General features: G+C 38.7%; 1 protein-coding gene across 1 annotated transcript; it reads right to left on the bottom strand.

Moving 5' to 3' along the window:
- Positions 1-3,802: 3,802 nt before the first annotated feature.
- On the bottom strand, positions 3,803-21,697 carry LOC115820086 (ribonuclease inhibitor-like). The gene is made up of 10 exons (XM_030783552.1): positions 21,606-21,697; positions 21,163-21,345; positions 20,965-20,973; positions 20,425-20,586; positions 18,719-18,892; positions 18,149-18,313; positions 15,661-15,834; positions 11,691-11,864; positions 10,845-11,018; positions 3,803-3,980 (listed from the first exon to the last, which is right to left on the bottom strand). The coding sequence occupies exons 1-10, from the start codon at positions 21,695-21,697 to the stop codon at positions 3,803-3,805; spliced, it is 1,485 nt and encodes a 494-aa protein (XP_030639412.1).
- Positions 21,698-22,631: the final 934 nt, after the last annotated feature.

The raw sequence follows: 22,631 nt of genomic DNA on the forward strand, positions 1-22,631 counted from the left end.
AACAGAGAGAAAGGAATCTGTCATCCTACATGACACGTTTTTTGCATTTCTGCAAGGCAATACAAGTCCTTAACTATTTTATTATTATGGAGCACCAGTTGGGATAATATTCTGTCTACACCTCAGTACCAGTACCGTATGGATTACTCTGAAGAGTGTCTCTCTCTGATTCTTTCTGTGCACTCTTACTGCCACTCTTTGCCTCTTTCTGTGCACTCTTGTTGACTCCCTCTGCTGCTTCCTGCTCACTATTGCTGACTTGAGGACTCAGATTCCCCTTTATTGTCTTCATTAAACCCAGTCAACCAGTTCCAAAATTTCTTCATTATACCAAGGTCCAATCTGTAAGTGAACAAAACACAAACAACATAAACATTTCAACACTCAACTATCGTTGGCTCTTTAATAACATTTGATATGTGTGTGTGTGTGTGTGTGTGTGTGTGTGTGTGTGTGTGTGAGAGAGAGAGAGAGAGAGAGAGAGAGAGCGACATGTTTGTATTTGGGTTGTGTTTGTTACAGAGAGAGAGTATGTACACATGGTTGTGAATCACTGACAAAACTTGAGCCTGTTACATCATTCAAAAATTGGTGTGTCAGTGGGCTTTAAGACTGAAATCAGGCATGATTTTTAATGGACAACTATTTACATTCTTTAACAGTGAATATGCCAGGATAAATATCATTTCGCTATATTTGCTATATACCTAATTAGCTATGATGTACGAGTGGTGATGATTTTTTGAAAGTGGATGCAAATTGCTGAAATCAGGGTTAAGTGCCAGTCTAGTGGTTAAACTACTAACACCACTGGACAGTGCCACTTTATGGTCAAAAAATGCCCCCACATATAACAATACACCTGCATGCCCAGATAAGACATTTAGAGTAATTTCTCCATAGTTTATCAGGACTTGGCAAAATCTGTATAATGCCCCCGGTGTTCCGGAGGTGTAAGTGCACTTATAACAATGGTAAGAATGTTGGTACTATGTATACTGTACATCCCTCTGTGTTCCTTGTGAAGTCTCTCATTCTCTTGAGTGCACTGACCAGTGTTTATCCTGAGAATTAATGTTCCTGTTTACTCTCTTCATGGTATCCCTATGTCCTGTTTGGCTTTTTGTGTTATGACCTTGGCCTGTTTTTCGTTGCTGTTTATCATGGTTCTTAGTCTTGCCCTCAGTAGTAGAATTACGGTATACCCCACCTGGCCTGTCATGTGACTTTTTGGGATGACATTCTGGGTTAAATTTAAATGTATCCCGCATATTCATCCAGCATCTCTCCATATCTATGACATTAGTCTCTGAGAACTAAGCAGAGTGTCCATCAGCCTAATCTGTGTAAGTGAAGCTTTTGTTTAGCTGCCTGTCACAAGCCCTTACAAAGATGTCTATAGTCACTAAACTGCACATCTGTGTCACAGTAACATATGCTGGTAGTAAATATATTCTGTCATATTTTAGGCAATGCCATTTATTGCTTGGGTAATAAAAGCTAATATCAGGGTTTATTAAGTCTTGTTTCTTGGGCAGCTGTGCTATAGCCCTGCAGAACTATTAAAGGTTACGTTTATTTATATTATTGTTTATATTATTATTATTTAATATGACATAACCCTCCACTGTTTTGTTTCTGTGGTCAGACACTGGGTGAGACTACTGGAGAAAATGAACTGTTCTGCTGTTTGATGCACATACAGTTTCAGTTCATCCGACAGTGTCCCTGCACTCTACAGTTGTCTTGTGAATGTGGAATGTCTACAGAGACTGGGTCTGGGTTAATGTGTAGTACCCCTATCGCCGTAAAAATCTATTACTGTCCATGTCTGTTCGCTATTCCATATTGCATTATATTAAGTGTTTTTTACTCACCCCACTTTCTGAAGTTTACAGATTGGATCCTCCACTAGAGCAGAAAGCTGTTCCATTTCTGAGTCTCCTATCTTATTCCCTTTCAGATGCAGCTCTATCAGGTGTGAGGGCTTTGATGTCAGAGCTGAACCCAGAGCAGCACAGCCTTCTTCTGTTATACTGCTGTCATTTAGCCTGTAGAGGGAGAGAGATCAAGAAACAGAATAAAGATCTTAATTTTAATTTTGGTGAGAAAAACATAATCACTGATAGGAAAACTTTATTCTGGCTTCATTGAGATCTTACATTTAAGAAACCCAGGTATATATACACACACATACAGAAAGATTCACATGCATAGCTGTCTGTCTTCTATCTGTTGCATTGTACTGGTCTGTGAGAAGTATGACTGTAATAAAGAAATTGAGCTGACACCAGTGATGAACAAAAAACAGTCATTCCAGCATCTCATCCACATTCCTATGGTAACACCACAGACGTAAGACTCAGTAGAGAGTTTCTCACCTGCTCTGGCTGGCACTAGGATAGTTACAGTTGTTATATTATTAAATGGAATGAGACAGAGACAGGGAAGAATTATTTCTGTACTAAATCCAGAGCACGACAAACAAATGATTTTAATCGTTCACTGTTTTGTTTCTTTGGTCAGACAATGGGTGGGACTACAGGAGAAAAGTAACTGTCCTGCTGTCTGATGCACATACAGTTTAAGTTCATCCGACAGTGTCCCCACACTCTACAGTTGTCTTGTGAATGTGGAATGTCTATAGAGACTGGGTCTGGGTTAATGTGTAGTACCCCTATCGCTGTAAAAATCTATTACTGTCAACGTCTGTTCACTATTCCATATTGCATTATATTAAAGTATTTTTTATTCACTCCACTTTCTGAAGTTTACAGTCTGGATTCTTCACTTGATCAGAGAACTTTTTTTATTTCTGAGTCTAGAAATACATCTTGTGTTAAAATATTTGGAATACTTAGCTCTTAAGATGAAATTAAAATTGTTCTTGTAGACTAAGGATATTTCATACATACAACAGAAATGCTGTAAATGACAGTCTCTGACAGTGGGGGTCTCTCTACCATATTGGAGTCTGTGATCAAAATGTACCCAATGCATAACTGAGTCAGTTAAGTCACAAGAAATTTCTAATGTATTGAGTAGATTCAGATACACATGACAATTTGTCCATTACCAAGACAGGGAAATATCAGAAAAAAACTCTTTAAGTGTATTTGATGAGTGAAGACTGACCAAAGCTTTCTTATACCATTACTGATGTACATTTAAAGTTAGGTGCTAGGACGCAATAACAGCTACAGGCAGTTAAGAGACTGAGGGAGCTGTGGATGAAGTGAACCAATACGTCTTTATATACAGGTGTCTGGGTTATTGACAGGCCAATGATCACACCAGAGACTGGTTTAATCCCAAAAGCTGCATTGACTGACTGAGGTGGCTCCATGCCCACTCTGATTAAGCCCCTCCCCCAACCTGGAGACTCCACCAGGTAAGAGACATGTGCACAGGCACTCACTGTTCACCATTCACTGCCCCTGCAGGAACAACAGGGGTGGCTCCCCGCCAGAGGCAGTGCACAAAATACATAACAAACAATAAAAGATAGCACATATTCTGTTGGTGAATGGGAAAATCAATATTTACGTATATGACATCATGATATGATGTTAATATATTGTTAATTGCAGCATGTCCGTGTCTGATACCGCAACACTAGTTTTGGACACTGAGAGATAAAATATTATTAGTGCATTCTTTCTCTTTTTATGTCTTTAATAATATGATTTTCTGCAATAAGATAAACGTCAAATGCTTCTAATAATGCAAAGGGTTTTAATTCATAACTGCTTAAATAGTTATTTATGACCTAAAAATAAGCAAATAAATATTTGTGCAATACTCACTCCAGTCTCTGGAGTTTACAGTGTGGATTCTGTAGTAAGGCAGAGATGTGCTTCACTCCTGAGTCTCCTAGTTTATTCCCACTCAGATTCAGCTCTATCAGGTGTGAGGGATTTGATGTCAGAGCTGAAACCAGGACAGAACAGCCTTCTTCTGTTATACTGCAGCTATTAAGCCTGTATGGGGAGAACAGGAAACTGATTAAAGATCTTATTTTTTATTTTATTAATCACTGTAAGGACAACCTTACAGTGAGAAATGACTGTAATAAAGGAATTCTGCTGATACCAGTTGTAGGAGCCTAAATGCAGATTATGGACAAGATATGAATATTTGATTAACTGGCATACGATATTGGCATTATTTACAAGCGGATTTATTTACATTTTATATTTACAGTAGTCCAATAAGTTAATTGTTAGATTTTTTGCACTTAAAAGACATGATTGATTCAAATGCACAAGATTTCATTTGTGATATTTGGGGAGTAGGCAATTGATCCCTTCGTTGTGGTAATCACATGTACAATTGCGGCTTGTTACTCTCGCGAGAGGGGGGGAGTCCGGCAAGACAGAGTGGAGCCACACAGTTTTTTAACCGCTCTCCCTTTTATCTCGGTCTCTTTTTCTCATTAATAATGCCCTTTCGAATCTTGTCCATTGGTTTCGATAACCATGCAACGAACAACGGTCTGTAAAACATTTTTGTGTCGAAGTAAACAGTTAAACTATACTGAGTGGTCTTGTGGATCAATTATTGGATGTGCACATGGATGAAGGGAGATGGTAGAGCGTCAAACTAAAGGCTACATTCATTGGAACCTAAATTATAGTCAAAAAACTAGCTCTGCACGGATTAATGGACTTTGGAACGGCCTGACTCGAAACGGACATCACGGTGGTTTTGGGGGAAAAAAGAAGACGACAAGCTGTAAGTCGTATCTTTCCTTGCTTTGCCTTGGATTGCTAGTTGAAGCTAGCCTACGAGAATGACTGGGCGGTGGGTTAGAAGTGTAGCGCATGTAAAGCTCATTCTGTGGTGCTTCGGCATTTTTACTAATTAAGTGTGGAAAATTTCAATTGTTATGGATGAACAAAAAAGTGAAAAACGGATATTAAAAATGACTGAGAAGGCTGTAGAAGAACAAAAGACTAGACAAATTCAGGTATAAGCTATCCCAAATAACTAGCTTGGTAAAGCAAATTGAGCAATTAATGGAAGACGATGCAAATGCCGCCATTGTTAAACATAAATTGCATGTGGACTTTAATTGTTTGCACCAAGAATTTTCCGACGATTTATGGATGAGGAGGAATTTTTGGATAATCAAAAGAATTGGTTTGATTCTAAAAATAAATCAATAAATGGTTTCTTCTGGAAATGCGAGGAATGGATGAAAGAGGTCATGAAACGTTCTGAGCAGGCTGAAGAGTGTGATAGATGAGTAATGCACACAGATAATAGGTCCACATCATCAAAATCGAGATCATCAAAATCAACCACCAAATGCTCAAGCAGATCCGGATCACAATGTGGAAGTGTGCTGTCATCATCTTCCTCAGTCAGAATAAAGGCAGAGATGGAACACGCATCATTAAAGGTAAAGGCTGCAGGTTTAAAAGAGAGGTTAGCCATAGAAAGGGAAGAAGCAGATTGGCATGCGCAAAAGGGATGTAGGGAGGCTCAGGAGAAACTGCGAGAGGCAGAGTTTGAGGCTGAGCAGAAAAGAATAGAAGCTGCAATAAAGGCCAGGAAGGAGATGCATGCAATGCAGACTGCTCTTGCTGAGTTGGATGCAAAAATGGCAGTTTTGCAAAGATATGAATACACAGGAGCATCACTGAAGTTGACGAACAGATTGATGAAACAAAGGTGAATGTTCCCGTACAACCATTACCACAGCATGGCATACCACCACCCGCTGTTAATTACAACATTCAGCCAGAAATGCCTCCAAGAGCTTCGCCTTCACCTAACATGGAAGTCAATGACGGATCAGTATTTGATAGTCTATGCAAGGCCATCTCTCAACAAGCAAACGTCACTGAATACCTTGTGAAGAATCACGAGGCATCATTACTTCCTGATCTCACAATTCCAACATTCAAGGGTGACCCGCTTGAAAATAAATACTTTATCAGATCTATTGAACATGGTGTTAAAGGCCGCACTAGTGATAGTCGTGATTGCCTATAATTTCTGCTGCAATACACAAGCGGACAAACTCATGAATTGGTTAAGAGCTGCATCCACATGGAACCTTCAGCAAGGTTATGTTAAAGCAAAACAAATGCTAAAGGAGTTTTTTGGTGATGACTACAAAATAGCGGAAGCCTACATAAAAGAGGCTTTAGATTGGCAGACAATTAAGCCTGAAGATGGCTCTGCACTACAGTCCTTCGCCTTATTCCTCACAGGCTGCTCCAACACAATGACAGATATTAGTTATATGGAAGACTTGGACAACACAGCTAACATAAAGGCACTGGCTAATAAACTTTCGACTAACAAAATGGTCAAGCAACAGCCAGAAGTTGCTCAACTCAATCCCCGAAGAGGATAGAGCACAAGGTTTTCAAGATCTGGACTTGGATGAAGACAACTTGCCGATGGAGAGAGCATTGGGAATCCAGTGGTGTGCTGAATCAGATCAGTTCAAGTTCAAGATCAATCTCAAAGATCCACCATACACTAGGAGAGGTCTTTCCATTATCAGTTCCATCTCTGACCCATTGGGCTTTCTTGCTCCAGTAGTACTGCCTGCCAAAAGAATCCTTCAAAAATTGTGCCGGCAGAAGTACAGCTGGGATGAAGACCTGCCAGACGGTGTTGTTAGGAGCTGGAAAAGCTGGATCTCAGGTCTGCAGCAGCTTGAGAAATTTGGAGTTAACGGATGTGTCAAGTCAAAGCAGTTTGGTGCTCCAGTCTTCGCACAGACGCCTATGGAACAACAAGCTACTTACTCCTGCAAAATGCAGTTGGTGAAGCACAATCCACCCTGATGATGGCAAAGGCAAAGGTCGTGCCCTTGAAGTGTCCAACCATACCGAGAATGGAACTGACTGCAGCCACAGTTGCAATCAAGATGGACAAGCTTCTGAGGAAAGAGCTTGAACTGGAACTTCACAATTCAATCTCTTGGACGGATAGCACGGCTGTGTTAAAGTACCTGAGCAGTGACAGCACAAGGTTCAAGACTTTCGTTGCTAATAGAATCTCAACAATTCTGCTGCACTCTCAGACTTCACAGTGGAGATATGTCCATAAGCACTCTGAATCCTGCTGATCACGTCTCAAGAGGGCAGACTGTTGAGGCATTCTTGAAATATGAAAGTTGGCTTTCAGGACCAGGTTTCTTGCTTTGCGCACAAGACCAGTGGCCCAAGAATCCAGATCCTGGAACGCTGGACATCAACGATCCGGAGGTCAAAAGATTAACTCAAGTGCATTTCATTCAGGCGCAAGAGCCCAAAAATGCAACGGACAAGTTGATGACCCACTACTCATCTTGGACAAGGCTAAAACGTGCAGTTGCCTGGTTTCTGAAATTGAAGGACTTGCTTAAGGAACTGAAGGCAAAGAAAAAGGAACAAAACTCATTGAACGAAGAAAGCAAAATGAATCAGTTCAAGAAAGCTTTCAAAGGAACACACCTAACCTGTGAGGATTTGACCAAAGCAGAAACAGAAATTGTGAAGTACTGTCAAAAGGAAAGATTCATGAAGGACTTGGTAATGCTAAAGGAACATCAAAGGGTTAAGAAAAGTAGTTCACTCTACAAACTGAATCCAGTACTCCAAGATGGAGTCATGAGAGTTGGAGGAAGGTTGAGCCGAACAGCTATGCCAGATGATTCCAAGCAACAGGCCATCTTGCCTAAAGATTCGCACATCACAAGGCTTGTTCTGGGTCACATTCATGACGTCACAGCTCATGCCGTAAGGAATCACATGTTGGCTCAAGTGCGTCAAAGATTCTGGATCCCTGGAGCGAATGGAGCCATTAGAAGGTTCTTGTCCAAGTGCGTCACCTGTAAAAATTTACATGGAACCGCTGGCAAGCAGCTCATGGCAGATCTACCAAAATGCAGGGTCCTACCTGACGATCCTCCATTCACAAGAGTTGGTGTCGACTACTTCGGCCCATTCTTGGTGAAAAGAGGAAGAGGGCAAGTAAAGAGATATGGTGTCATCTTTACATGTCTTGCCATACAAGCCGTACATCTAGAAGTTGCATCCTCACTTGACACTGATGTGTGCCTAAACGCTATCAGAAGATTCATTGCTAGAATAGGACAAGTGAAAGAGATGTACTCAGATAATGGAACCAATTTCCGGTCGGCTGACAGTGAGTTGAAGTCAATCGAAGAATGGAACACCAGCAAGATCACAAAATACCTGCAACAGAAAGGTGTCCAATGGCACTTCAATCCTCCAGCAGGTTCTCACCATGGAGGAAGCTGGGAGCAGCTGATCTGCTCAGTGAGGAAAATTCTGAACATCACAGTGAAGGAACAATCTTTGGATGAAGAAGGTCTCTATACCTTGCTGTGTGAAGCTGAGGCTGTCATAAACAGCAGACCCATTACGATGGTATCTTCAGACCTCAATGATTTAGAGGCCTTAACGCCCAAACACCTGTTGTTGCTTAAGGTCAAGCCCGAGCTACCACCAGGATTATTCAACAAGGATGACCAGTACGCTAACCGCAGATGGAGGCAAGTCCAGTACCTCGCGGACGTCTTCTGGAAACGCTGATGCAAAGAATACCTCGCACAGCTCCAAGAACGTCAACGATGGTCCACACCTGGCAGAAACTTCTGTGTTTATGACGTGGTGCTGACTGTGGATGACACGTCACCCAGAAATTCATGGCCACTTGGAAGAATTGTGGAGACTTTTCCTGACAAGAAAGGCCTTGTTCGTCAGGTGAAAGTTAAGACCAAGACGAATGAGTTTTGTCGCCCAGTGACGAAGCTATGCCTTCTTCAAGAATCTGAGGATAATTGATAAGCTGTTCGGAAGCCAAATCCTCGTTTGGGACGAGATGAAGATGGAGAAGATTTCTTTAAATACTTGAACTTTAACTAAGTAACATGGCATATAGGCTCCTTTAAGTTAAAATTTTTTCGGTAATTGTTTCAAGGACATTGATAACAATTAGGGGCCGGTGATGTACGAGCCTAAATGCAGATTATGGACAAAATATGAATATTTGATTAATTGGCATACAATATTGCCATTATTTACAAGCGGATTTATTTACATTTTATATTTACAGTAGTCCAATAAGTTAATTGTTAGATTTTTTGCACTTAAAAGACATATGATTGATTCAAATGCACAAGATTTCATTTGTAATATTTGGGAATAGGCAATTGATCCCTTCGTTGTGGTAATCACATGTGTCTTTAATTGCGGCTTGTTACTCTCGCGAGAGGGGGGGAGTCAGGCAAGACAGAGTGGAGCCACACAGTTTTTTGACCTCTCTCGCTCTCTCTTTTATCACGGTCTCTTTTTCTTATTAATTATGCCCTTTCGAATCTTGTCCATTGGTTTTCGATGAGTTTGCAATAACCAACGGTCTGTATAAAATAATTTTGTGTGTGGAAGTAAACAGTTAAACTATACTGAGTGGTCTTGTGAATAAATTATTGGATGTGCACATGGACGAAGGGAGACGGTAGAGCGTCAAACTAAGGCTACATTCATTGGAACCTAAACCAGTGATTAACACAAAAACAGTCATTCCAGCAACTCATCCACTTTATAACTGGTGACGCCACACAAGTAAGACTCAGAGAGGTTCTGTCCTGCTCCGGCTGGCGCTGAGATAATAACAGTTGTTATATTATTAAATGTGAAAGAGACAGGGAAGAATTCTTTCTGTACTAAATCCAGAGCATAACAAACAAATGATTTTTAGGCTTTTTTTAACGCTCAGTTGAAAAAAAGGAAGGCAACACAACTGGACAATACAAGTGTTATAATGTTATAATAATAACACATATATAGTTATGGTCTGCCACAGTAAAAATCAGGATGCTTGATAGAACATGTAACTCTGCTACTGGAATTTCGTGTCTTTTCATTGTGACTATAATTGTCTGTTTAGTATGCTTCATCATACACTCATTATCAGTTTACTTACAGCAGTTTCTGTAGGTTACAGTCTGGATTCCTGAGTAGATCAGAGATGTGCTTCACTCCTGAGTCTCCTAGTTCATTCCCACTCAGATTCAGCTCTAACAGGTGTGAGGGGTTTTGTGTCAATGCTAAAGCTAGACAACCACAGCCCTTTCCTGTTATACTGCTGTTATTAAGCCTGTAGGGACAGAGCAGGAAACTGAGTAAAGCTCTTAATTTTTTAATTTTGGAGAATAAAATTATTCACCATAGAAACAACCTTATTCTGACTTCACTGAGATCCATCATTGAGAATCCTAGTTGTACACACAGATACACTTTGATGTACTATTGGTTGGACTGTTGTTTGCACTGAATCTGTGACACAGTATTGAGCTGTGAGAAGAGTGACCCTGTTAATATGATTCAGTTTATACAAGTGGTGGAAAACAAATAGTCAATCCAGGTTCTCATTCACCTGCTTACTGTTAGCATCACAGAACTAAGACACAACACAGAGACTCTAGAGGAAATGAGACACATCTGTGCTAATTGTAAAATGAGTTTAGTTTTGCGAATATAAGGAGTGAGAATACAGAGGAGCACTGTAGCCCTAATAACTTCTGTTATACCAATTACACTGACTACAGACAGAGAGAGAGAGAGAGAGAGAGAGAGAAGGGGGAGGGAAGAATTCTTTCTGTACTATATCCACAGCATAACTGTTGATAAAAATAATGCAACACTACTAGTAGAACTGTTACACTGATATTATAATCACACATTTTTATTTTATGTTACTGTAAATCTGTGCTTAATATAACATGTAATGCTATAGTTGGAATTTCCTGTTTTTCCATTGTGACCCGTATAGCATATTTCACTACATCATACACTCTTCATCAGGTTACTTACAGCAGTCTCTGGAGTTTACAGTTTTTGTTCTGCAGTAGATCAGAGATGCGCTTCGCTCCTGAGTCTCCTAGTTTATTCCCACTCAGATTCAGCTCTATCAGGTGTGAGGGGTTTGATGTCAGAGCTGAACTCAGAGCAGCACAGCCTTCTTCTGTTATGTTGCTGTTATTTAACCTGTAGGTAGAGAGATCAAGAAACAGAATAAAGCCCTTGCTGTTATATTGGTCATAAAAATCACCACAGAGACAACCATGTTTTGGCTCCACTGGGATCTAATACAGCTGAAATTACGTATGCACACACATACACACAGACACACAGATTTTATACTCCTGAATAGCCTCTGCTCTGTAATCCACATTGTCCTGGGCTATGAAGAGAATGACTGCATCAGTGTGATTCAGCTGACAACAGTTAATTCAGTTAATCACAATACTCTTACTTCAGACGAAAGATACATCTGTGCACACTGTAAAAACAGTTTGGGTAAAGTGATTGTAAGGAGAGAGATTACAGAAGAGTACCATGGCCGCCTTCTTTTATACTAGTTACATTGACTGCAGAAAAGAGAGAGAAAGGGAGAGAGAGAGAGAGAAAGGGGAGTGAAAAATTCTTTCTGTTCTATATCCATAGCATAGCCATTGATAAAAGTAACGCAAAGCTACTAGACAGTACAACTGTTATACTGATATTATAATCACACATATGCTTATTTTATGTTATTGTAAATCTGTGCTTCATATAACATGTAATGCTATAGTTGGAATTTCCTGTTTTTCCATTGTGACTTTAAAGGCCTGTTTAGTATATTTCCCTACATCATACACTCTTTATCAGTTTACTTACAGCAGTCTCTGGAGTTTACAGTTTTTGTTCTCCAGTAGACCTGAGATATCCATCGCTCCTGAGTCTCCTAGTTTATTCCCACTCAGATTCAGTTCTATCAGGTGTGAAGGGTTTTTTGTCAGAGCTGAAGTCAGAGCAACACAGCCTTTTTCTGTTATACTGTTGTCATTTAACCTGTAGGGAGAGAGATCAAGAAATAGAATAAAGCCCTTGCTGTTATATTGGTCATAAAAATCCATCACCACAGAGACAACCATGTTTTGGCTCCACTGGGATCTAACACTGCCGTTAATCAAACGACTCATCCCCCTGTTTATTGTTAACATCTCAGAGCTAAGATTTAGTAGAGGTCCCATCCTGCTCTGGCTGGCACTGTGACATTTGTTATATTATTATAGGGCAGTAAGAATACATAAAAATGAATGAGAAATGACAGAAAAAAAGGTCTTTAAACATTGCAGAAACAGTGTGGGTAAAATGATAAGGAGTGAGATTATGGAAGAGTAGTATAACCTTCTTCTTTTGTACTAGTTACACTGAGCACAGAAAAAAAGAGAGAGAGCGAGAAGGGGGAGGGAGGAATTCTTTCTGTACTATATCCACAGCATAACCACTGATAAAAGTAACGCAACAATACTAGACAGTACAACTATTATACTGATATTATAATCACACATATGCTTATTTTATGTTACTGTAAATCTGTGCTTCATATAACATGTAATGATATAGTTGGAATTTTCTGTTTTTCCATTGTGACCTGTATAGTATATTTCACTACATCATACACTTTATCAGTTTACTTACAGCAGTCTCTGGAGTTTACAGTTTTCGTTCTTCAGTAGACCTGAGATCTCCATCGCTACTGAGTCTCCTAGTTTATTCCCACTCAGATTCAGCTCTGTCAGGTGTGAAGGGTTTTTTGTCAGAGCTAAAGCTATTGGACTAAAGCGATCTTCTTTTTTACTGCAATTCTGAAGCCTTTAGGGAGAGAGAGAGAAACAGAGTAAGGCTCTTATTCTTATCTTAATCACAAAGATTACTCACCACACAGACAACCTTTCTCTGCCTTCACTGAGATCTAATACTGAAAAAAGTATGCACACACACACACACACACACACAAAAACAGGTATACTCCTGAATGGACTGCTGTCTGTGTTGTATCTGCTGTACTGTATTGAGTTGTGAGAAGAGTTACTGTATGTATGGGATTCTGACAGCATTGATTATGAAAAAGAGTTAATCAAGCTGCTTGTTCATCTTCTCACTGGTAACATCACAGACATAAGACTCAGTAGAGAAATCCTATCCTCCACTGTCTGGTACTGGGATAGTTATGTTTTTCTATAGCTGAATGAGATACATATGCAATTACACATAATTACTGTAGAATCAGTGTGGGTTGGTGATTATAAGGAGTAAAAACACAGTAAAGCAGTACAGCCTTCTTCTCTTATACTACTTACACACAGAGAAAGAGAGAGAGAGAAACAAGCAAATGAACAAGTTCTTTCTGTACTAAACCCAGAGCAAAACAAACAAAAATATTTCGTTTTTTTTTTTTATGCTGCATTAATAAAAGTAATGTAACACTACTGGACAACACAACTGTTATACTGGTATTATAATCGAACATATATCTTTACAGTATGTTACTGTAAAACTGTGGTTTATAGAAAATGTAACTCCTCAGCTGCAATTTCTTATCCCTCTCTGGCTGCTATTAAGGACTTCAGTGTATTTCACCACATCACACACTCATTATCAGTTTACTTACGTCAGTCTCTGGAGTTTACAGTGTTTATTCTCCAGAAGATCAGAGATGTGCTGCACTCCTAAGTCTCGTGGTCTATTTTTACTCAGATTCAGCTCTATCAGGTGTGAGGGGTTTTGTGTCAGAGCTAAAGTAAGAGCACCACAGCCTTTTTCTGTTATACTGTTGTCATTGAGCCTGTAGGGACAGAGCAGGAAACTGAGTAAAGCTCTGAATATTTTAATTTTGGAGAATAAAATTATTCACCATAGAGACAACCTTATTCTGGCTTCACTGAGATCCATCACTGAAAATCCTAGTTGCACACACACAGACACACTGTGATGTACTATTGGTTGGACTGTTGTTTGCACTGAATCTGTCACACAGTATTGAACTGTGAGAAGAGTGACCCTGTTAATATGATTCAGTTTATACAAGTGATCAAAAACAAGCAGTCGATCCAGGTTCTCATTCACCTGCTTATTGTTAACATCACAGAACAAAGACTCAACACAGAGACTCTAGTCTAGAGGAAATGAGACACATCTGTAAAATGAGTTTAGTTTTGTGATTATAAGGAGTGAGAATACAGAGGAGCACTGTAGCTCTAATAACTTCTGTTATACCAATTACACTGACCACAGACAGAGAGAGAGAGAGAGAGAGAGAGAGAGAATGAACAATAGATGTCAGAGCTGAAGTCAGAGCAGCACAGCCTTCTTCTGTTACACTGATGTTATTAAGTCTGTAGGGAGAGAGATTGAGGAACAGAGTAAAGCTCTTATTATCTTGGTCACAAAAATCCATCAACACCGAGACAGCCATATTTTGGCTTCACTGAGATCTAATACAGCTGAAATTACGTATGCACACACAGACACACAGATTTTATACTCCTGAATAGCCTCTGTTCTGTAATCCACATTGTACTGGGCTATGAAGAGAATGACTGCATCAGTGTGATTCAGCTGACAACAGCGTTTAAGACAATTCAGTTAATCAGGCTACTCTTACTACAGACAAAAGATACATCTGTGCACACTGTAAAAACTGTTTGGGTAAAGTGATTGTAAGGAGAGAGATTACAGAAGAGTACCATAGCCTTTTTCTTCTATACTAGTTACACTGACTGCAGAAAAGAGAGAGAAAGAGAGAGAAGATGAGGGAAGAATTCTTTCTGTACTATATCCACAGCATAACCGTTGATAAAAGTAATGCAACACTACTAGTAGAACTGTTACACTGATATTATAATCACACATTTCTATTTTATGTCACTGTAATTCTGTGCTTAATATAACATGTAATGCTATAGTTGGAATTTCCTGTTTTCCCATTGTGACTCGTATAGTATATTTCACTACATCATACACTCATTGTCTGATTACTTACAGCAGTCTCTGTAGCTTGAAGTGTTTGTTCTTCAGTAGACCTGAGATTTCCAACGCTCCTGAGTTTCCTAGTTTATTCCCACTCAGATTCAGCCCTATCAGGTGTGAAGGGTTTTTTGTCAGAGCTGAAGTCAGAGCAACACAGCCTTCTTCTGTTATACTGTTGCCATTTAGCCTGTAGGGAGAGAGATCAAGAAACAGAATAAAGCCCTTGCTGTTATATTGGTCATAAAAATCCATCACCACAGAGACAACCATGTTTTGGCTCCACTGGGATCTAATACTGCAGTTAATCAAACGACTCATCCCCCTGTTTATTGTTAACATCTCAGAGCTAAGATTTAGTAGAGGTCCCATCCTGCTCTGGCTGGCACTGTGACATTTGTTATATTATCATAGGGCAGTAAGAATACATAAAAATGAATGAGAAATGACAGAAAAAAAGGTCTTTAAACATTGCAGAAACAGTGTGGGTAAAATGATAAGGAGTGAGATTATGGAAGAGTAGTATAACCTTCTTCTTTTGTACTAGTTACACTGAGCACAGAAAAAGAGAGAGAGAGAGAGAGAGAGAGAGAGAAGGGGGAGGGAAGAATTCTTTCTGTACTATATCCATAGCATAACCATTGATAAAAGTAAGGCAACACTACTAGACAGTACAACTGTTATACTGATATCATAATCACACATATGCTTATTTTATGTTACTGTAAATCTGTGCTTCATATAACATGTTATGCTGTAGTTGGAATTTAATGTTTTTCCATTGTGACCTGTACAGTATATTTCACTACATAATACACTTTATCAGTTCACTTACAGCAGTCTCTGTAGTTTACAGTTTTTATTCTCCAGTAGACCTGAGATCTCTGTTGCTCCTGAGTCTCCTAATTTATTCCCACTCAGATTCAGCTCTGTCAGGTGTGAGGGGTTTGATGTCAGAGCCAAAGTCAGATCTTTGCAGCCTTTTTCTGTTATACTGCTGTTATTAAGCCTGTAGGGAGAGAGAGCAAGAAACAGAATAAAGCTGTTATTGTTATATTGGTCACAAAAATCCATCACCACAGAGACAACAATGTTTTGGCTCCACTGACATCTAATACTGCAGTTAATCAAACGACTCATCCCCCCTGTTTATTATTAACATAACAGAACTAAGATTTAGTAGAGAGATCCCACCCTGCTCTGACTGGGAGCACAGAGGAGCACTGTAGCTCTTATCACTTCTGTTATACTAATTACACTGACTACAGACAGAGAGAGAGAATGAACATTTTTTTTCTTTACTAAACCTGAAGCAAAAGAAAAATTGTATTTACTCTTGTTTTTGTATACTCTGTTGATAAAAGCAAAGTAACACTACTGGACAACACAGCTGTTACACTGATATAGTAGGAGCCTAAATGCAGTTTATTGACAAAATATAAATATTTGATTAATTAGCATACAATAATTTAAGTTAATATGTAAGACATCAACAATTTGTTTAGCTCATTGATTTAGTAGAAATTGGAAAGGCTATTTACAATATTGGCATTATTTACAAGCTGATTTATTTACATTTCATATTTACAGTAATCCAATAAGTTAATTGTTTGATTTTTTGCACTTAAAAGGCATGTGACTGATTTAAAATGCACAAGATGTCATTTGTAATATTTGGGAATAGGTCCTTTGTTTTGGTAATCACATGCACCTTTAATTGCGGCTTGTTACTCTCGCGAGTAAGTCAAGAGTAGAGTGGAGCCATGCAGTGTTTTGACCTCTCTCACTCTCTCATTTATCTCGGCCTCTTTTTCTCATTAATTATGCTCTCTTGAATCTTGTCCATTGGTTTGAAAACTTTGGAATGAACAACGTTCTGTGTAAAGTATTTTTTGTGTCAAAGTAAACAGTTAAATTTGACTGAGTGATCTTGTGGATAGTTCTCTGGATGTGCACTTGGATGAAGGGAGACAGTAGAGCATCAGACTGAGGCTTTATTCATTGGAACCTACAGTTATTATAATCACACATATGTCTCCATAGTATGTTACTGTTTAACTGTGCTTTGTAGAAAATGTAACTCCACAGTTGGAATTTCTTGTCTGTCTTTTGTGACTACAAAGGTCTGTTTGGTGTATTTCACTACATCACAGGCTCTTTGACAGTTTACTTACAGCAGTCTCTGGAGTTTAAAGTTAGGTTGTTTCAGTAGAGCAGAGATGTGCTTCACTCCTGAGTCTCCTAGTTTATTCCCACTCACATTCAGCTCTATCAGGTGTGAGGGGTTGAATGTCAGAGCAGAAGTCAGAGCAGCACAGCCTTCTTCTGTTATACTGTTGTCATTGAGCCTGTAGAAAGCAAAATAAAGAGAGAGAAAATAAAGAGAGAGAGAGAACCATTATTAATTGTGAGGTAAAATGATGAAATGTTAGAATATGTATCACCAACTATTATGAACATTCAGCTCTCCATGGTGAGGAAAATATGGGTAAAATTTCCTTGGTTAAATAACCCCATAAGGAAACATTAGGTAACTGGTGACTGCTGAAAGGTTACATCATCTTTTATTTTGGAATAAAGTATTTGAGTTCATGTAACACTGGACTAAATATTATGCAAATAAAACATGAGACTAATATTCAGTACAATATTTTGTCAGTGTTTCCTCATTTAATACATAATACTGGTGCCTGCTCTTCCAGTACAGTAATGCTTTTATGTCCATCATCACATTAGAATTAAACACAGAGGAAAGTCCTCTTCTCATGTCACATCTAGAAAATTTTTCATTCCTCAGTTGAAAAAAAACAAACTGATCAAAAAAATCAAGACACTGACTTTAGTGTCTTCACTTTGCAGTGTGAATCCACCAGTAGAGCACAGAACTGCTTCACTCCTGAGTCTCCTAGTTTCTTCTCACTCAGATCCAGCTCTGTCAGGAGTAAGGGGTTTGTACCTAGAGCTTCAGTCAGATATTCACAGGCTTTCTCTGCACTGTCACTTTTCAGTAACCTGTAGAGAGGAAGAATAAACTGATGTTATAAAGTGTCTTATTTATCTCACTGCTCCTCACATCCATCTGTAGAGTCTAGGACTGCCCAGTTCAGTTTACTAACTGACCATCAGTTGGAAGTGGAAATCAGTTCTGGAGCCTTTAACTGAATCTGTAGATAGTTTTCTTAGGCCTGCTAATAAATTCAGATATAACTGACTTCATAATTTGTGAGCAGTTATTATAACAAACAAAGTTCAGAAACTCAGGAAGCTTAACTGAGCACAGGAAACATCAAGAGACTATAAAATGTCTTGTGAAATGTTCTCACCTCAGTTTACATTTTAGATCCTTCTGTAAATCAGTGAGCTGCTTCACTCCTGAGTCTCCAGGGTCATTTCCTCTCAGGTCCAGCTCTATCAGGTGTGAGGGGTTTGATTTAAGAGCTGAAGCCAAAGCTGCATATCCTTCACCTGTTATACTACAGTCTGAAAGTCTAGAGAAGGAGAATTTCTTTTTGCCATTTTATATTTAATCATTCACACATTGCTCACTTTATAAGCTGCTAGTTACTTGGTTACTGTTTTTGAGGTATATCCGATTCTAGAGAGAAAAGAAGAGTCTGTCACTGTTGTGGCAAAAACACATCACTGAAAAAAAGAACAGTTGTTCATTACATGAGAAAATGATCATTTTTTTAATTTTGGTCTTAATGGGTCTTAGGAAGGAGTTTAATGGTAATGTGATAAATGTCAAACATTATTCACGTTATTAAGATTGGACTTTTATATCAACCGAAGTCCCTCTAAAATGTGCTACTACTACTTTAAAAATATCAAAGATCTGTATAATTAATTTACATTAGAAATGTTTAATATTGGCTCAGCTTCACATCACTTACAATAGTCTCTGTAGTTTACAGTTTGAATTCTTCAGGAGAGTTGAGATGTGTTTTGCTCCTGCTTCTCCTAGTTTATTCCCACTCAGATTCAGCTCTATCAGGTGTGAGGGGTTTGATGTCAGAGCTGAAGTCAGAGCAGCACAGCCTTCTTCTGTTATATTGCTGCCATTAAGTCTGTAGAGAGGGAGGGAGAGAGTAAAAAACTAAATCAACTTTTTGTTTTATTTTAGTTTTGGGTTACGTAGGTGAACTGCAACAGAATCAAGTTTTATTAGAAGTAAAAACCCTTAGTATGCACACACAGATGCATGTGCACACACACACACACACACACACACACACACACTAATATACTCCTGGATGGAGCACTGTCTGTGTTGTATCTGTTACAGATTTTGGAACTGTGAGAAGTGTGATCCTGTTACTGACTCAGTCAGCACAACTGAGTAAAATGAGAGGGTTTACTTAGTTACTTATCTGTCTTATTGACAACATTACAGAATTAAGACCCAGCACTGAGACCCTTTTCTGCTCTGACTGGCACTGAGACAGTTGAAGTTTATTAGAAGGAGAATACATAAAATTACTGAGAAATTACAGAAAAGTCTGCAGGGAGTTAGATAAATGTGTGGTCAGTTAGGGTCATTAAGTGTGTAGACCGACAGTGAGTGAGAGAGAGAATCAGACAGACATGCAAACAGACAGAGAAGTGAAAGAGAGAGAGAAACATTCTTTATGTACTGAGCTCAGAGCTTAACAATCGTAAATGCTGTTTTGTATTTTTAAAGGCAGCAAACAGTTCTGTGAAAAAAAGCTATAATACTGGTAATATAATTGTGTACATTCTTTTGTTGTGTGTTACTGTAAAACTGTACTTTGTAGAATATGTAAATCTATTCTTGGAATTTCTTGTCCCTCCATGACAACTATGAAGGTCTGTTTAGTGTATTTCACTACATCATACACTCATTGTCAGATTACTTACAGCAGTCTCTGGAGTTTACAGTGTGGATTCTGTAGTAGATCAGAGATGTGTTTCACTCCTGCTTCTCCTAGTTTATTCCCACTCAGATTCAGCTCTATCAGGTGTGAGGGGTTTGATGTCAGAGCTGAAGTCAGAGCAGCACAGCCTTCTTCTGTTATACTGCTGTCATTAAGCCTGTAGTGGGAGAGAGTGTTGGGGTGGGATAGGGTGGATGGCAACCATTACTGATTCCATAAGTAAAATCATGACGAGGCAGAAAATGTATCACTTAAGAATATTCTGAAAGTTAAACTCTCCATGGTGAGATAGCTATTGGTAAATATTCATATGCTAAACAAATTGGAAAGTAAATATTGGTAAATACTCGTTATTGTTGAAAATATCAGTGTTTTAATATTTTTACTCCTTCTGCAGTAAACTGTTTAGATTTAGTGTAGCGCTACAATAAAATATTACAGACATAAAAAATCTCATCAATATCTATTGCTCTACTATTCTAATGTTTGGTGGGTGTTCCCCGTATTAATGTATATGAAAACCAGTGCCTGCTCTTACAGTACAGTAATGCTTTTCTGGCACTCAGTACACTGGGGGAAAACAAAGAGGAATGTCATCCACTCTCTTTATATCTGGAAGATCTTTTGTTGTCAGGTTTAAATAAAACAAAACAAAAAACAAATAAACAAACAAACAGACAAATGAAAGAAATTAAACCACTAACTTCAGTTTCTTCACTTTGCAGTGTGAATCCTCCAGAAGAGCACAGAACTTCTTCACTCCTGAGTCTCCTGGTTTCTTCTCACTCAGATCCAGCTCTGTCAGGAGTAAGGGGTTTTTACTGAGAACTGAAGTCAGATAATCACAGGCTTTCTCTGCAGCATCACTCTTCAACAACCTACAGAGAAAGGAAGAGTATGTTTATGTTAATAATCATTCAATAACTGTCTACTGCTACAATCTTCCTAAATATTTGAGAAAGATATAAGGCAAGATCCAGCTCTGAGTGGGTTAAAGGCTTTCTGCCTAAACATCAAGTCAAAAAATCATAAGCTTTATCTGCAGCATCAGTTTCCAACAACCTGTAGAGAGAGGAGCATGAACTGTTTAAAAAAATATTCACACATATGCACACATATATATGTCATTGCTGCTCCGAACCCCCCCCCCCCCTTTAGAGTCTGGGGGTGTTCCCAGTTTAGTTTACAAAGAACATGATTAACTGTACACTGGAATAATAGAAGTTAAAATGATTAACTCTAACCATGTCAGTCTGGTGTGGAAATTACTGTTCTACAGCTCTATTGCAGCGATAAGAAATTAGATATAACTTCTCTTTTCTTTTCTAGAGACTGATGTATCATATAGAATTATTTTAACAAATAAAATTCAGCCATTCAAAAGGTGAACAGAATGCTGGAAACACTGAGAGATCTCAGGCTCGTTTGTGAAATTTTCTCACCTCAGTGTCTTCAGTTTACACTCGGTATTATTAAGTAAATTTAGTAAATCAGTGACCAGCTTCACTCCTGAGTCTCCAGGGTCATTCCCTCTCAGATCCAGCTCTATCAGGTGTGAGGGGTTTGATTTAAGAGCTGAAGGCAGAGCTGCATATCCTTCACCTGTTATACTACAGTCTGAAAGTCTAGAGAAAACAGAGGAGTTTTTCATTGATGCAGCCAAAAACATATCCTTTAAAAAAATCAACAATTGGAAATGTTCATTTTCTGTTACTGGCCTTACTGTGCCTTAGGAGGGAGTTAAAGAGTAATATCTATAACCCATCATGTCTTTGTAATATGAGGTATTACTGTCATAGACATATCACAGATGTTAATGTAAACACTACATCTATACAAAGTCATGTTAGAAATGTACATCTTTGTTCACCATCATATTACTTACAGCAGTTTCTGGAGTTTACAGTTTGGATTTTTCAGTAGGGTGCAGATGTGTTTCACTCCTGAGTCTCCTAGTTTATTCCCACTCAGATTCATCTCTGTCATGTGTGAGGGGTTTGATGTCAGAGCTGAGGCAAGAGCGACACAGCCTTGTTCTGTCACACTGTTGTTTTCAAGCCTTTAGGGGGAGAGCAGGAAACTGTGTAAAGCTCTTACTCTGATCTTGGTCACAAACATTAATCAGGAGAGAGAATTTATTCTAGCTTCACTTAGATCTAGCACTAGAAATCCTTAATCTTAGCCTTCTTCTATTATTGCCTACTAGTTACACCTACTACAGACAAATAGAAGAGAGAGAGAGAGAGAGAGAGAGAGAGAGAGAGAGAGAGAGAGAGAGAGAGAGAGAGAGAGAGAGAGAGAGAGAGAATAATTCAAATTCCATTTTAGGTTTGTTCTTAATGCTGTTTTGATAAAAGTACGGCAACACTACAGCCTTACACAACTGACTTTCTAATCACACAGCAGGACTGGAAAGCATGTACTGTAAAACAGGGCAGAACAATTTGGGGAAAATATCTAATTGTGATTTTTCTGACACACATTGCGATTTTGATTTGATATGTGATATAATTTTTTAAGCCAAGTTTCATTTCAATATTCACTGTGTAAAAGGTTTAAAACGTGATGGAGCATTACCACATGAGATACCATCGAAATATTAACTGCTCTATATTCTAATGCTAAGACGATAACTTAAAGATATGGAATTGCTTCCAACATGTGTTTATTACATTTTTGATTGGCATACAACACAGAACAATCAATCATGTAAGGGATAATGTATAGTCCACCAGTCATTATTGAATAATAAATCCCGGCAGGACGAACAGGAACCCGCTTATTATACGGTTACTTGCCAAAATGATAAAAGAAACTTCACACAACGCTTTATTTTAACGATTTTATTCCTGTTTCGTGGCTTCCGCTGAGAAAAATAGTCCTTCTAGCAAACCGAACTTTTAAGTTGCAA

The sequence above is a fragment of the Chanos chanos genome, chromosome 1 (genome assembly GCF_902362185.1).
Source record: "Chanos chanos chromosome 1, fChaCha1.1, whole genome shotgun sequence".
Classification (NCBI taxonomy): domain Eukaryota; kingdom Metazoa; phylum Chordata; class Actinopteri; order Gonorynchiformes; family Chanidae; genus Chanos; species Chanos chanos.

Coding starts and splice junctions, on each gene's coding strand:
- LOC115820086 (XM_030783552.1), bottom strand. CDS start 21,697: ATGAATCTGAGTGGGAATAAACTAGGAGACTCAGGAGTGAAACACATC. Junction 21,346..21,605: donor TGTAAACTCCAGAAACTGCT/GTAAGTAATATG, acceptor TGTTTTCTCTAG/ACTTTCAGACTGTAGTATAA. Junction 11,019..11,690: donor TGTAAACTCCAGAGACTGCT/GTAAGTAAACTG, acceptor CTCTACCTACAG/GTTAAATAACAGCAACATAA.